The 14,026-nt window shown below is 38.9% G+C and overlaps 1 protein-coding gene across 3 annotated transcripts in view; it reads left to right on the top strand.

The window, feature by feature from the left end:
• Nucleotides 1-13,348, top strand: part of EVC (EvC ciliary complex subunit 1) — a 56,491-nt gene extending 43,143 nt beyond the window's left edge. For 2 of the 3 annotated variants that reach the window (XM_026847022.1, XM_026847024.1), the window contains 7 exons: nucleotides 3,354-3,560; nucleotides 4,335-4,479; nucleotides 7,829-7,937; nucleotides 9,855-9,981; nucleotides 10,252-10,345; nucleotides 11,536-11,647; nucleotides 12,653-13,348. In XM_026847022.1, the coding sequence (XP_026702823.1) occupies nucleotides 3,354-3,560; nucleotides 4,335-4,479; nucleotides 7,829-7,937; nucleotides 9,855-9,981; nucleotides 10,252-10,345; nucleotides 11,536-11,647; nucleotides 12,653-12,734 (876 nt within the window). In that variant the 3' untranslated portion in view covers nucleotides 12,735-13,348. The remainder of the gene's footprint in view (nucleotides 1-3,353; nucleotides 3,561-4,334; nucleotides 4,480-7,828; nucleotides 7,938-9,854; nucleotides 9,982-10,251; nucleotides 10,346-11,535; nucleotides 11,648-12,652) is intronic. The other variant, XM_026847023.1, reaches the window with a different exon arrangement.
• Nucleotides 13,349-14,026: the final 678 nt, after the last annotated feature.

Below are 14,026 nucleotides of genomic sequence, written 5' to 3'. Positions count from 1 at the left end.
CGAAACCTTATGAGATACATCCATGGGTCCTAAGGGAACTAGCAGATGAAGTGGCTAAGGCACTATCCATCGTATTTAAGAAGTTGTGACAGTCCAGTGAAGTTCCTGCTGAGTTGAAAAGAGGAAACATAACCCCCATTTTTAAAAACGGAAAAAAAGAAGAACCAGGAAACTATAGGCCAGTCAGTCTCACCTCTCTCTCTGTCAGGATCATGGAGTGAATCCCCCTGGAAATTATGCTGGGGCACATGGAAAATGAGGAGGTGATTGGTGACAGCCAACATGGTGCCTGATGAATTTGGTGGCCTTCTGTGATGGGGTTACCATGTTGGTGGATAAGCACAGAGCAGGTGACATCTACCTGGACTTCTGCAAAGCATCTGACACTGTCCTGCACAACATCCTTGTCTCTAAATTGGAGAGATATGGATTTAACAGATGGACCACTTGGTGGATAAGGAATTGGCTGAATGGTCACACTCAAAGAGTTCTAGTCAACGTCTCGGTGTCCCAAGTGGAGAACAGTGACAAGTGGAATTCCTCAGGAGTCGGTACTGGGACTGGTGCTGTCTAACATCTTTGTTGGTGACATGGACAGTGGGAGTGAGTTTGCTGATGACACCAAGCTGTGTGATGTGGTCAACATGCTGGAGGGAAGGGATGTGCCATCCAGAGGGACCTGGACAGTCTTGAGAGGTGGGCCTGTGCAAACCTCATGAAGTTCAACAAGGCCAAGTGCAAGGTCCTGCACATGAGCCAAGGCAATCCCAAACACAAATACAGGCTGGGCAATGAGTGGATTGAGAGCAGCCCTGTGGAGAAGGACTTGGGGGTGTTAGTGGATGGAAAACTGACTGTGAGCCAGCAATGTGCACTCGCAGTCCAGAAAGCCAACTGTTTCTGGGCTGCATCAAGAGAAATGTGGCCAGCAGGTTGAGGGAGGGGATTCACTCCCTCTGCTCTCATCCCCACCTGGAGTGCCGTGTCCAGCTCCAGGGCCCCCAGCCTAACAAAGGCATGGACCTGCTTGAGTGAGTCCAGAGGAGGCCACAACTCTGATCTTGGCTGGAGCACCTCCCTTATGAAGACAGGCTGAAACAGTTGGGATTGTTCAGCCTGGAGAAGAGAAGGCTCCAGGGTGACCTTATAGTGGCCTTCCAGTACTTAAAGGGGACCTACCGGAAAGATGGAGAGGGACTCTTGATCAGGGGGTGTAGTGACAGGATGAGGGGTAATGATTTTAAACTGAAAGAGTGTAGATTTAGATTAGATGTAAGAATGAAATTCTTTACTGTGAAGGTGGTGAGACACTGACACAGGTTGCCCAGAGAAGCTGTGGCTGCCCCCTCCCTAGCAGTGTCCAAGGCCAGGTTGGACGGGGCTTTGAGCAACCTGGTCTAGTGGAAGGTGTCCCTGCCCATGGCAGGGGGGTTGGAGTAGGTGATCTTTAAGGTCCCTTCCAACCTAAACCTATTCTAGGAATGCAATGTGTATACTATGAATAGAAACCCTAATTTTCCTCTTGGAAGAGTCTGCTGCCATTTCCATGTTTGATTCCTCTGTTGAAGTAGTTCCTGACAAGTGTGAAAATCTCAAAATCTCATTAAGCTACAGCAGAAATAAAATATAAAATAATAAAATACAAATGCATATAAACGAATTCCTCTTGTTATGTGTTTTCCACTACTTGCTCTCACTTAGCTCCCACAGGGATGTTAATTGATGCAATCACTGTGTTCCCTAGCAAAAAAAATGAAATGTACCCAGGAATTACTGTTCCTTTGGCCTCTCTCCATTACAGCCTCTTTCCAGGGCCAGCTAACACCCATCTTGCAACGAAGTGCCTAAAAATACACATATAAGATCCTTGCAGCCAGAGACAGGTGTGGAACTGTGAAAAGTCAAAGAGAAAAAAAATATTATTAATAACCTCTAAAACTAGAACCAGTGTATAAGGAATTAAGGAAGAAGTTAATTTACAGACACTCAACCAGAGTTTTAGATATACTGTGTTGATTGAACTAAACTTAGTTCAAACAAATATTTTAGTTTGTGCTAATTTTAGACTGTTAGACAGTGTCATGTCTTCCTATTGATTTCATAAAAATGTAAAACAACACTAAAGAATTGTACCTTGGACATCATCATATGATGTTGGGTTTCTTAAAAAAAATATAAACTAATTAATGACATTCCAACTGTCTAAGGAAAACCATCAAAACATATATGTCTGAGCCTTAAATAAAGACATGTCAGAATAACCCAGTGTTAATAGGGGCATCATTATTTTCCACAGATGAATGTGGGCAGAGCAGGTTCTTTTTCTACTTGCATTTTGTATTTTCAAGACGGCATCAAATAGGTACTGTTGAATACCCCAGAATAACTTAATGTTATTTAGCCTTAAATGAGAATATTAATATAAGAGGGATGTCAGCAACTCAGTAGAAGGCTATGGAAGACTAATACATGTAAGGAAGACAGAACAGGTCATGCTGGTGAGTATATACTATTGTGTGCTAAAGAGAGTTTAGAGGGAAAGTGGATTTTAAAAGAAGCATAGAAAATGATGGCAAGGATAGTCCAAAGACCTCAGGAGATTAAAACTCTTAAGCCTAAAAAAAAGAGATGTCTTCTGGATTATCATAGGTTTTAAAACTGGCATAAAATATGTGAATAGGGAACAATTTTTCACTTGTTTCTAATTTCCTGCAAAAGAAGAAAAGAGCACCCAGCAAAGATGTTAGATGGCAGGTTCAAAATTAAGAAATGTTTGGATAAACTGTAGAACTCACCATCACAGGATGCTGTAGATGCCAAGAGTGCAGATGGTTGCCAAGTGCTACTAAACATGTTCATGACCTCTCCCAAGGTCCATAAGTACCAATGAACCAAATTTTTCTCAGGTAGACCCCACAAACTGTACAAGTATTTCAGGTGCAATAACTGTATACTTGCCTTGTTCCTGTGCATTTTCTCAAGGCATCCACAATTATCCCTGACTGGACTTAGGGCCAAATTCAACAGTACAGAATACAGAAATGGGAATGCATCACTTGGAAATGACTAATGGGGCAGGATGCAGCGGTTACTGTACATGTATTAGATTGTACTGCGCATGTATTGTACATGTATCATGTAAAATATGGATCTGTATATCATGACAGAGGCAGTAGTTTAATTGCAAGAAAAATATGTTAAAAGATGTACATAAAGTTCCACTGGAAATTAGATTATTTTAAGTATTGAAACAATAACATTCTGAGTGGGTGTAGGACTTTCTTTTAAAATGAAGCTGACTAAATTTGTCAACATATTTAAATGGCAGTGCTGTCTTTTTGTCTGATTACCAGGAGTCCCACATTTTGGAAGAGGAGGAGAAGCTTGAGGAAGAAACGCAGCAAATGCATTTAGAATTCCACCACCAGCTAGTCACAGAAATCCAAGAAGCTCTCCAGTTTCTTCAGCAGCACATGGAGCAGGTGATAGGGCAAACACTGCTTCAGCATGCCCGACGGGAAGCTGGAAAAAAGAGTTCAGATGATGGACAGGATTTCAAGGTATGAAAATGTTCAGTAATGGTTTTCCAAACAAAATGAGTGCTACTTTGCTAAAATGGAATTTCATTTATGCACTACCCTATGTCTAGAAGTGTCAGCAGGAGGTCATTACAATCTGTGTTAAAACTGCAAGTTAATACTTTCCAAAGTATTTACTTATGTAGAAGTAGAGTATTTTCTAGTGACTTGCTATAGCAGCCAGAATGGGTTTTATTAAGCCAAACCCTGGGACATAAAAAAATTGAGAGTTCTTGACAGAGAATTACAAAAATGAGGAAGAAATGGAGATGGTTATCTTTTGATGAAGGTTTTATGGTTAATTGATAATACTTCTGTATTAACAGCTTAATATTTATGGATAAATAATTTTTAAAAAATAAAACTTGCTTTATAGGTTAATAAAATTGTTCCAGAGTAAATATTTGGATTTTCTGTATAATGGAAACTTGTAATGGAGCTACACGTATATTGTTTTACTTTACTAGCAGTCAGGTTGACAGGTAAAATGGGTTCAAGAGATTGAACAGATAGGGGAATGGCTCCTTCCCAGATGGAAGTGAGGCACATTAGAAAGATTTTACTGTAATTTTTCAAGTTGAAATGTTCCATGGATGAATAGAAGTACCAGCATCTCAGTCTGCCACATTTTTAAAGCACAAAATTCATAATTTTGTGTGTGCATACAAAATTAGGTTGGGTCTTCAATTTTAGACAGATCAAAACACTTCAGTTTTTGACTTAGAAATCAATTGTGACTTGAACTGTGTAATATAGGAGAGACTGGTGGAAGCTGCTGTAGAGAGTGTGTATGGGACCAGCAATAATATCAACAGACTGGTGCAAAATTACTATCAACAATTAGGAAAAATCACAGAAGGCTATGAAGGGAAAAAGCTTCAACAATTGAAATCCTTACAAGGTAAGTACGATATTGACAACTGTAAGATAATTCTTGGTTTTTAATGGATAAATTAATTTTCTTATCACAATAAAAACAGAAATCTGTTATTTAAAGTAAGCAACAGAGCAAAATGAATGTGTAGGTCCATTTCCATCTTTGAAGGAGAAGTGATAGAAGTCTTATTATAATAATTACTTGAATTACAGTCATAGCTGCAGGATCCTGTTACTCAAAGTTTGGTACAGACACACACAGAACAATGACTCAGTGTTGGAGATTGTAGTTTAACCATGACCTCTGATTCGCTAGGCTAAGATCAGAGATACACCATAGTCATAACCACCAGCAGTTGATTTTCTGGTGCTCTAAACCTCAACACAAGACAGAAGAATTTAGGAAACAAGAAGTTGTACAAGTGTTAGGTTGTACAGCCAACATCTAACATAAACACTATTCAAATTTGCATATTAATATATCCCAAAAAATGAATCAAATATTCCTAAGGAGAGGGGGCATATGATGAGTGCCTACAAGCTGAATCTTTTCCCTAGATGGGAGGAGATCTGGGTTTGCAATCCCTGCTCCCATGTTAGAAAACATAAACATCATTGGTAGACAGTCTTCTTCCTCTGATGTGACTGCCGTGAGCTTTGGGGAGTAGATTCTTATATTCATTCCTGGTTTTTGGCTCAGTGAAATGTTGTTGTCTCTGAAGTTGAGGAAGTGCATTGGAGGAGACCAAAAAGCCAAGTGTGCCCATCCTGGAACACTCCATGAGCTACTGCATTGTTTCTTAGCTGTCAACCATGACCCTCTCACAGGTTGTGAAACTGTTGAAGAGGTTTATGAACTGCTGGATCTCACATAAATACAGGCAGATTCTCCTGGAATTATTTTTAATTGCTCAGTTCCTTCAGGCCAGGAGAAGAAAAGCAAGCTGTGGTTACTGATTTATTTTGTAAACACTTTCCCCTACCCTGGATGAAGGCTGTTGGCACTAAATGAAGTTAGCAAATTAGCAAAATGTCAGTAGCATCAGAGACTAAGTATTTGAGACACATGGATTAGATTTTTTTCTAAAAATAGAGTTAGCAATTTTAAATAGAAGAGAATCTTTAACCACAGAAGAGAGTTTTTAAAGAGGAACAGGCATATCCGCTCAAGCTGAGATCCAGAGATGAGTTGGTAGGAAGGATTTGTGAGCCACTTTGCGAGCCCCAGTAGTGGCTCGATACACTTACTGGTTCTAAGAGAGAACCAATCTGTTTTGCACTGCCCTGTTGTGAGCCTTGAAGACTTTAATATTGGAAGCTGAACTGCTAGGGTAAGGGAAAATCCGTTCAGGGATTTTTGATGATCTGTATTTTAGACATTGGCAGCTAGCAAGGCAATCAGTTACTTAAGTTCTCACAAGTCCCTCTAAAGACCTCTTTGGCCCTGATTCAGCTAACTACAGTGTCTAAAATCCCTTTGATTGAGTTCTTTTAAGCAGGAATTAAAACTGAAGCCTGTTCCAGAATGCTTCTCTGATCTGAGCTGAGAGATGTCATTACACACTTGAATGTCCTGTTTCATTGGTGTTTTGATACTGCTCTCAACTGGTCTCCCAGTTAGGTTATGAGACCTAGAATACCAATCACTAGAACGACAGTCAGCCTTCTGTTGATTGCTCATTGAGAGTATTTTTAATTCTAGGGTTTGTATGGATACATTATTGTTTCAGTATATTTGTGTTCCATGAACCACAAGGAAGAAAACTACATGTATAAGGGGAGCACATTTTCTTTTCAAGTGAAGAAAAATAAAATCCTTCTGCTGCAGTGCAAGCCTACAGGCGTTTTAGATTTGGATGGCCAGAGAGAAACACAGATGAAATTCAACTATCAAATGAAAAAAAATATTGCAAACCTACATGCACATCCTGCAGCCCAGCTGAGATTTTCAGTATCAACAGTTAACTACTTCAGCTTTGTTGGTACTTTTTACATTAGGAGTGAGCAGTACCTTCTAATAAGGAACTTTGATACTTTAGTACCTGAAAGTCCTTCTTTAATCGAAGTCCAAATTTGTGATGCAGAACCCCACTCCTTTCTCCTTTCCATTTCTGTATTGGCCCTGGAAGCACTTACATTTCTCTCCGTGATTCTTAACAGCCTGAAGCTCTGCTCCAGGCCACAGCCAGGACACCCTAAGCCCCCCTAGCCAGAGAACTACTTTCCATCCAAGCTCAACCTGGAGGCAGAACATCCATGTTTCTTCCTTTTCAAAAGAGGCTGATCTGTTAGGGGATCTCCAAGCATGATTACCACTCATGAGCTTGTGAGCCTACTCACCAAATTCTCTCATAACTTTTCTCTCTAAAATAGAAGATGGAAGAAACAGTATTGGCAATAGGGCCACATACTGTGTGGTAGCCCTGGGGTTAAATGGCCACATGCAAAATTTCTTAGGTACTTCATTCAGGGATAGTTAAATGGGAGTAAGAACTGTAATGCTGGGCTTCTCTCTCCCAGTGACTGTACTTAATGTCAGGCTAGAGGATTTTGCTTCTTTGGACATCCCTTGGTTTAGCAAATATGAATTAGCAGTCTGGTACATCCACAGGAGAGTAGCTCCCCTCACCCAGCCAGTCCAGCCAGCCTAGAGTACAGACAGTAACTGCTCCCTGATGATGCCATTAGTAGGAGAGGTGTCTGTCAGCCTCTCCGAGTGTTCAGAAAACATTGGTTGCTCTCCAAATGAATGTTATGTACCCTAATCTGTTACAAACCCATCAATCTCCTTATTTCTGCATTTTATTTAAAAGTAGCAGTGCAAGGAAACCGGTCGTATCTGTCAGACATGCCCCAAGACTTGCTGCCAGGCAGGACTTCAGGGACAAGAGTCAGGAGCCTGGTCAGCAGATAAATGCCAAGTTACCTGCAGAGTGTGAGCATACACAAAAGTACCAGAATGCTTATCCATCAAGTGAGCAGACATCTAGTGAAGTTAGTGGCCTCCGAGCAGAGGTTTTCTTTGTATTGCATTTTTCATTTGGGTATTACAGCTCTTGCTTAAGGCATCAAGGTCTTTTTATAAAATGTCTAGTTTGAATTTCATGTTAATCAGTTAGCCTAGTGGAAGATAAGAATAGGAATTCAGTGACATTACCATCTCAGCTATATGATGCACAAACTACTGTCTGTGCAACGGATCACAGTGGCAGAGTAAGTGTGTGTAAGAAGTACTTGGTACTAAGGAGCAGTAACTTTGAAAAGACTATCCAGAAAAGGGATTAATTTGTGCTGATGCAAAACATAAATTGTAGGGTTGCACAACTCAGAGTTTGTACTTTTAAGCAGAAGATTTTACAAAAACATTATTTTAGCAGAAAGAGGCGAAAAGAACAGACTTAGGAAGAAGGAAGAGAATGAACTGGCATTGAAAGAAAAACAGACCAAAGGCCTCCTGAACATATCATCCACAGTCCATCAAAGGTAAGAGCAGGCAGCAGCACTCCTGGCTCTATTTAAATGTTGTGAGTGTTTGCAGATCTACATAAATGTCTAGCTGAATAAATGTTTTGGGTTTGCATTTTATTTTTGTCTTTGATGGAAAAGAAATATCTCTTGCCAAATTGTGTCTGTCCTTTGATCTCAGAGAATTACTTTCTTATTAAATAAACTTTTTGATGCTCATTAATTACAGACTGAAGAACTATACATAGACAGTTTGAAAATAGAGAATGAAAAACAGTGCCAAAACATATGCCATATTTTAAAAGTTTAGCATAAATGTAGGATGGGAACCAATGGTGTCTAATTCATTACATTCCATCTTTCCTGCTTTGAACATCAAAAGTGTTCTTTAATTTGCTATTGAGCAAGCATATACCATAATGAAGAGAAAAGCATAAATAATACTCAAAATGGCAAGAAGATTTCAGTGAATGCCTTGGACAATCAAAATTACTTGCACTAGATTTAGAGTGGAATCCATCAAATATTAATTAAATAAAAATCATATTTAATTCATTACTGATTTTATGAAACTTAGAGTCCAGACAAAAAGCACTGCAATTCCAAAGGAGTAAGTTGTCATAAAAAGCTGTTTGACTTGGCATGCACATGATACATTTTTGTAATAATTTTATTTCTTTACTTTTGGTTTATTATGCAGAACAACACAGCATCTTCAGTTTTGACATTGTAACGAGGTTAATTATTTTTTTAAGACATTCTAAATTGAAATAAATTATTTCCCACTTTCCATTTTTCATCCTTGTTTGAATTAGTATAGAAATGGATTCGTGTAGTAAAGGGTTTCATAAAAGATCTGTTATTCATTATCCAGTTTATAATATATTCTGACATATAAATTCACTTCTAGGTGTTGTCTTAATTTTTTCTCCCATAATCCATTCTAGGGTCATAAAATACAATCAAACTGGCCTTCACGCAAGTGGAAATACGGTACTGAAGAATGTAACTATTCAGTATCTAAACTGGTCTCATAACCAGTAGTAATCAAACTCATTTACCTATTGTCATTTACAGTCAAATCCCAGTCCTGGGTAAATTGATGACAAAATTTCCACTAATTTGTCTAACTCCTATTAAACTCAACATAGATTGTTTTATTTCCCTTTGTCCTTGATGCAAGGTTACAAGTGTGAGTTCAAAAAGCAAATTTTGAAAGCTCACCTCCTGTAAGCATTGACCATTACAATAGCAACTTCATTATGTTTAGATGTCGGAAACAATTTGTGTTATCTCCTTCCCTGAGGAATGTGATGGGTGATTGACAGCATTGCTTCAAGGTAGATCGGGCAAGAGAACAGAAGAAATAAAAATTCAGCAAAGTTGCAGCCATTCAGGTTCTACTGTATTAATCTTTAACCAGCAAAATAAAATAAGCAAATAATATAGTTGTCAGTGCTCCCAGTCACCAAGTTTTGAGTTACCATGTTTCTGGCTCAGACTCAGCTTGATAGTGAAGAGCTCTGAATGAAATGCCTAATTCTTAATCCCTTATCCTCACACCTGATCTTGTAACAGCTTGTGTCTTTTGCAAGCAGACTGTAAAGCTGGCTTTAGAAACATACGATGGTTTTGAAAGCAGACTATAACGTTAGAGCTGAACTCCAGCTCCCAAAGTCCAGACATGGACAACCCAAACTCCTGCTGTGATTCCTACCTCTGAAAGGAGCTTGTATCCCATGGAAAGCCAAGGCAGTTTAAGAAAATAAGTAAATCTATTTAAAAATCTACAGCAAAATTTTTTGTCCCAGCAGAAGCTGGGCCGATATTGTAAGTGAACCTTTCTCTCTACAAAATCTTATAAATACATTTTACCAGGATTGTATTCCTCCATTGAACTGAACAATACCAGTACTGTAAATTTCTCTTGACCAGGATGGTGCTGCAACAAAAGAAGGTTTTGTCTCAGTTTGAACTGCAGCAACAAATTCGTCTGGAGTCTCTGAAACAAAAGCTGCTGGGATTGCATCATCTAGAAACAGAGTTGGAGAATCAGCTAAAGGTAAATCAGAGTAAAATGATTCATGGATCTGAAACAGTCCATGGCAAAACACTGGACAGATTGTAAGGGTCTCTTTGCTGTCCTAGTTGAAATCAGCACTAAGATTCACCACTGTCTTGTAGGAAATGCTTCCCTGATGCTAGCCATAGTGTTTCCTGTGTTTCTGCAATGAGATAGGTCTTTTTTGTCATGCCACATGTTGAATAATGTAACACAGAATCAAGCTGTGTTGTGGTAACTGACTTCTGGTTTATCCTTGTGTGCCAACAGGAAGCAGAGCAGGACTTTGTCAGCGAGTTGGCTGCGCTGGCACGAGTTCCAGTCGCTGTGAAGAAGAAGCCTTCAAAAAAGAGCAAGCCAGCAGGTTGGTACAATACTGAATTGTTTAAGAAAACTTATATCATTCCACTTATCAGTGCATATTTTGCAATATAACACAACAGAATTTCAGGAGAGATTTTTCATCAGTGTCATTTCCCTAATTGGGATGTAGAAAAGTAAGGCAACCTTCCAAGGTCACCCGACTCACCAGTAGCACAGCCACAAATGTCACCCTTCCTCACTTCCAGAGCAGTCCTTTAACCAATAGATCACACTGAGTCCACCGAGGTAAGGCTTTGCCTTGCTCAGAGCAAAGTTATTTTTCATGTCTTTGCCATTTAGAAATGACTGTTCACCTCAATCACTAAGTCTCTGGGATTCAGCAGAGCTGAATCACCCAGCTTTCATTCTCCTCATAGAATGGAATAATCGCTTCCCACACACATGCTCAAAAGTAAAATCTCACTGAATCAGGAAACTTGAAATATTTATATGAATTTACTGCAGCTTTAACAAATTAGACTGCTTCATTATTCAAGAGATACTTCGGAACAAATTGTCAGAATAGCAGTGGTGTTTCCTGATCCACATGTGAGGTGGAGTGTGCAAATTCTCATCCTTTGAGCCATGCAATCTTTCTGTCATTATCAGAATGAAACATTTGTCATTAACATTTGAAAGATGCTAAAAGGTGAGATGGGTGCTCAAAAGGGGAGAGCAGCTCACTCACCTGGACAATTTTGAAGTCTCTCTCCCCAGTCAGTTGTTTCTCAAGCATGAAGAGCTGTTTGCCCTGGTAGACACCATGACCCCAGGGACACATGTGGAAGCTTAGCCCAGGGCCCTAAAAACAGTGACTTCTTAACATCAGATTGTTCTGATTCAAATCACATAAAATGATGAATTGGCTTTTCTTCTGATTGCTGGTAGTGAAAAGCCATTTTCAATTACTTGCTAAGAAAATATATGATAGGTCTTTCAACTGTTGCAACTCATGGAAACTTAGTTCAGTGTTCAGCAAGTGTGAAAGTTCAAGATCTGCTCTGTGAGAACTAAACAATGGTAAAAAAACAATATTGTAGACTAATATAGAGTGGAATGCTTTCCTCGGAATAATAACATGAATGTATGAAGTGTTAGAGTATATTTTTTTCTTTGGATTAATCAAAACCAAACAAGCCCTACTATATGTGATTCTTTTTTCTTTTAATCCACATGGATTTGGCAATTCAGGGGAAAAAACAAACTCAAAAAGGAAGACCTTTCAGTCACCAGAATCAGCAGACAAAGATGATTCTCATGAAAATACTCAAGAGCCCCCTGGACTGATTTCTGGCTTTTGCAGGTACAGTAGAGGCTAAAAAAGTGGTGTGTGAAAAACTGTTTATAAAAAGCAGTACAAAATCTACTTCATAAGCAGGTATGTCAATCAAACCCAAAATACAATGCCTACACTATCTGAGCTTCTTCCTTCATATGTACTTGACATTTTTTTCTCCCATATTCTTTTTTAAATTTAGGAAAATCATCTGAGTTTTCTTCTCTGTGCTGCTATGTATTTTATAAATAACTTTGATTTTAGATAAAGAAATGAGAAATACTGTTTCCCAATTTCCTTTAATTAGGTTTTTAAAAACCTGAATCACAGACAGCATAAATCAGCAGAGACAAGTGAATCCAGTGGAACTAGTCTGACATGTAGCAACCAAAATATGGTCTGTGGTATTTAGGCTTTCAACTTCCACCTTTATTTCAGGAACAAAGGCAAGCGCCAGTCTTTGGCTGATGAGGGTAGCAGCTCTAACAATGATTTTCTTGATAGATGTTTCAGTTGGCTTATGCTGGGGTGCTAACTAGAGGAGAAGAAATGGCTACAAACCTGAAAGATGCCAGCTGATTACTACGGGCAGATCAAAACCAGCCAGCTGGTCGCTGGGGCTTGATATATTGAGCAGAGAAAATCCTGTTGACAGGCAAAGCAAACAGTTGGTTCTCAGGAGCCACAAGCCTTTGGGGAAAAGTATTTATCCCCTGAGTGACCTCAGCCTGGGACTGACTTCAGGAGATGGCTCCTTTCCCTGATGGCATCAACCCTTTTCACACACTCCTTTCCCACAGCAAACAAGGGATACGTGTGTAGGGAACAGGGACCCAACAAAGGAACGTTTATCTTTATGCAACTTTGTTTTGGCAGCTTCAAGAGAGGCAGCTGAAACCAATGAGTGCAGAAGTTATAATTACATAGCAAGCGCTTTTCTTCTCTTATCACAATTAATTTAGTTTAAGAGAGAATTGTAGCATTTTAAAACCTCTGTCTACAATTTTGTTTTATTTTTCTTATTTCTTTCAGAGGGAAGTTGCAGAGTACACATGAAGGGGAGACTGAACCAAGGAAAAACTCAAAGATGTCAGAAAAAATAGGCAACAGATAGTAAAAGTATTTATATGAGCTGTCTGAACACAGAGTACCAAAGCATTCTTCTGGGGAACCTCAGCAGCTATAAATACTTACTGAGCTGTTTTACTGAGGAACAGCGAAGAACATCAATAATAACTGAGAAATCTTCTTTAGCTACAGACCAAGAATCAATCCTGACTTCCTTTAGCTGTTAATAAAACATTGCCACTGGGTTCTGTTAAGGGGCAACAAGGAAGTATCTTCCAGATCGCCTGGGGAATGTGGAGAGGAGATAGTTTTAAATTAGGAATGTACCTGAGGGAGTTGCTCTTGTAGGAGAACAGATCCACACTAGGCTGGTTGCCCAGGCCAGTGTATCTCAGTAAGGTTTCATTACAATATGAGGTACTTTTGAGATTTTAGGGCTTTTTTTTGCCCTAAATGTGGTAGATCAGGTCTTAATATTTTGTGATTGCTGCTTTGGAATAACAAAACTAGGGAGAAATGTAAAGAATATGTAAACAGATTTCAGAAGATATTGGTACGTCAAAAGATTACATTTGGTCTCTTTTGTTATATTTTAGTACTTTCAAGACTGTATGCTTTTTTATATTTGTACAAAGATTTTTATAAATGTATTTCTCTGCATTTGCCTCAGATTTCAAATTATTATTTGCAGGGAGAATGGGACAAAACCAGTTTACTCTTTCATTTTTTATACTTTAGTTTCTAGTCTTCTTCCTTAAGTAACTCTTTTGTTTCCAACTTACTTTGTTACGCTCATTATGCTTCCTATGGGAATTCTTCTTGTTATGCAAAACAGCTAGTTCTTACTGGCTGTACAGAGCACCTGTATGGTGTAATAAATTGCCCCACTTAAGCAATCTTACAGCTTTCATGAAATGAAAATTTTCTGCCTTTTAAAAATGAACATACATATTGCTAATGAAAAGGCTGTCCATTGGCACGTGATGGAAAATACTACATCAGTTATGTAGTTTACCTCAGACAAAAGTGCTGCCACACAGATTACTTTACTAAGCGTGTTACACACAATTGTTAAGTGGTTAATTTTCACCTCAATCGCTGTAATTTATTTTTTTTTCCAAATTGTATCACTTCAAGCATTTGATTCTGGTATTTCCCATACTTGAGCACCGTGGTCTGTCTGCCTTCCTGACTTGGTCATTTTAGTTGCTGCTCATTGTGCTTTTATTTAAATGGATGCAGCATAATTACCTCTGTTTGAACATCTTAATTCTGCAGTGCTAGAAGGAAGCTTTTAATATCAGAGTTGACGTTTTAAACCATGCAGCGCAGCAGCGG

This window comes from Athene cunicularia (assembly GCF_003259725.1).
Source record: "Athene cunicularia isolate RWA chromosome 4 unlocalized genomic scaffold, athCun1 chr4_part1, whole genome shotgun sequence".
Classification (NCBI taxonomy): domain Eukaryota; kingdom Metazoa; phylum Chordata; class Aves; order Strigiformes; family Strigidae; genus Athene; species Athene cunicularia.
Note: the sequence above shows the minus strand (reverse complement) of the source record. Positions and strands in the feature narration are given on the sequence as shown.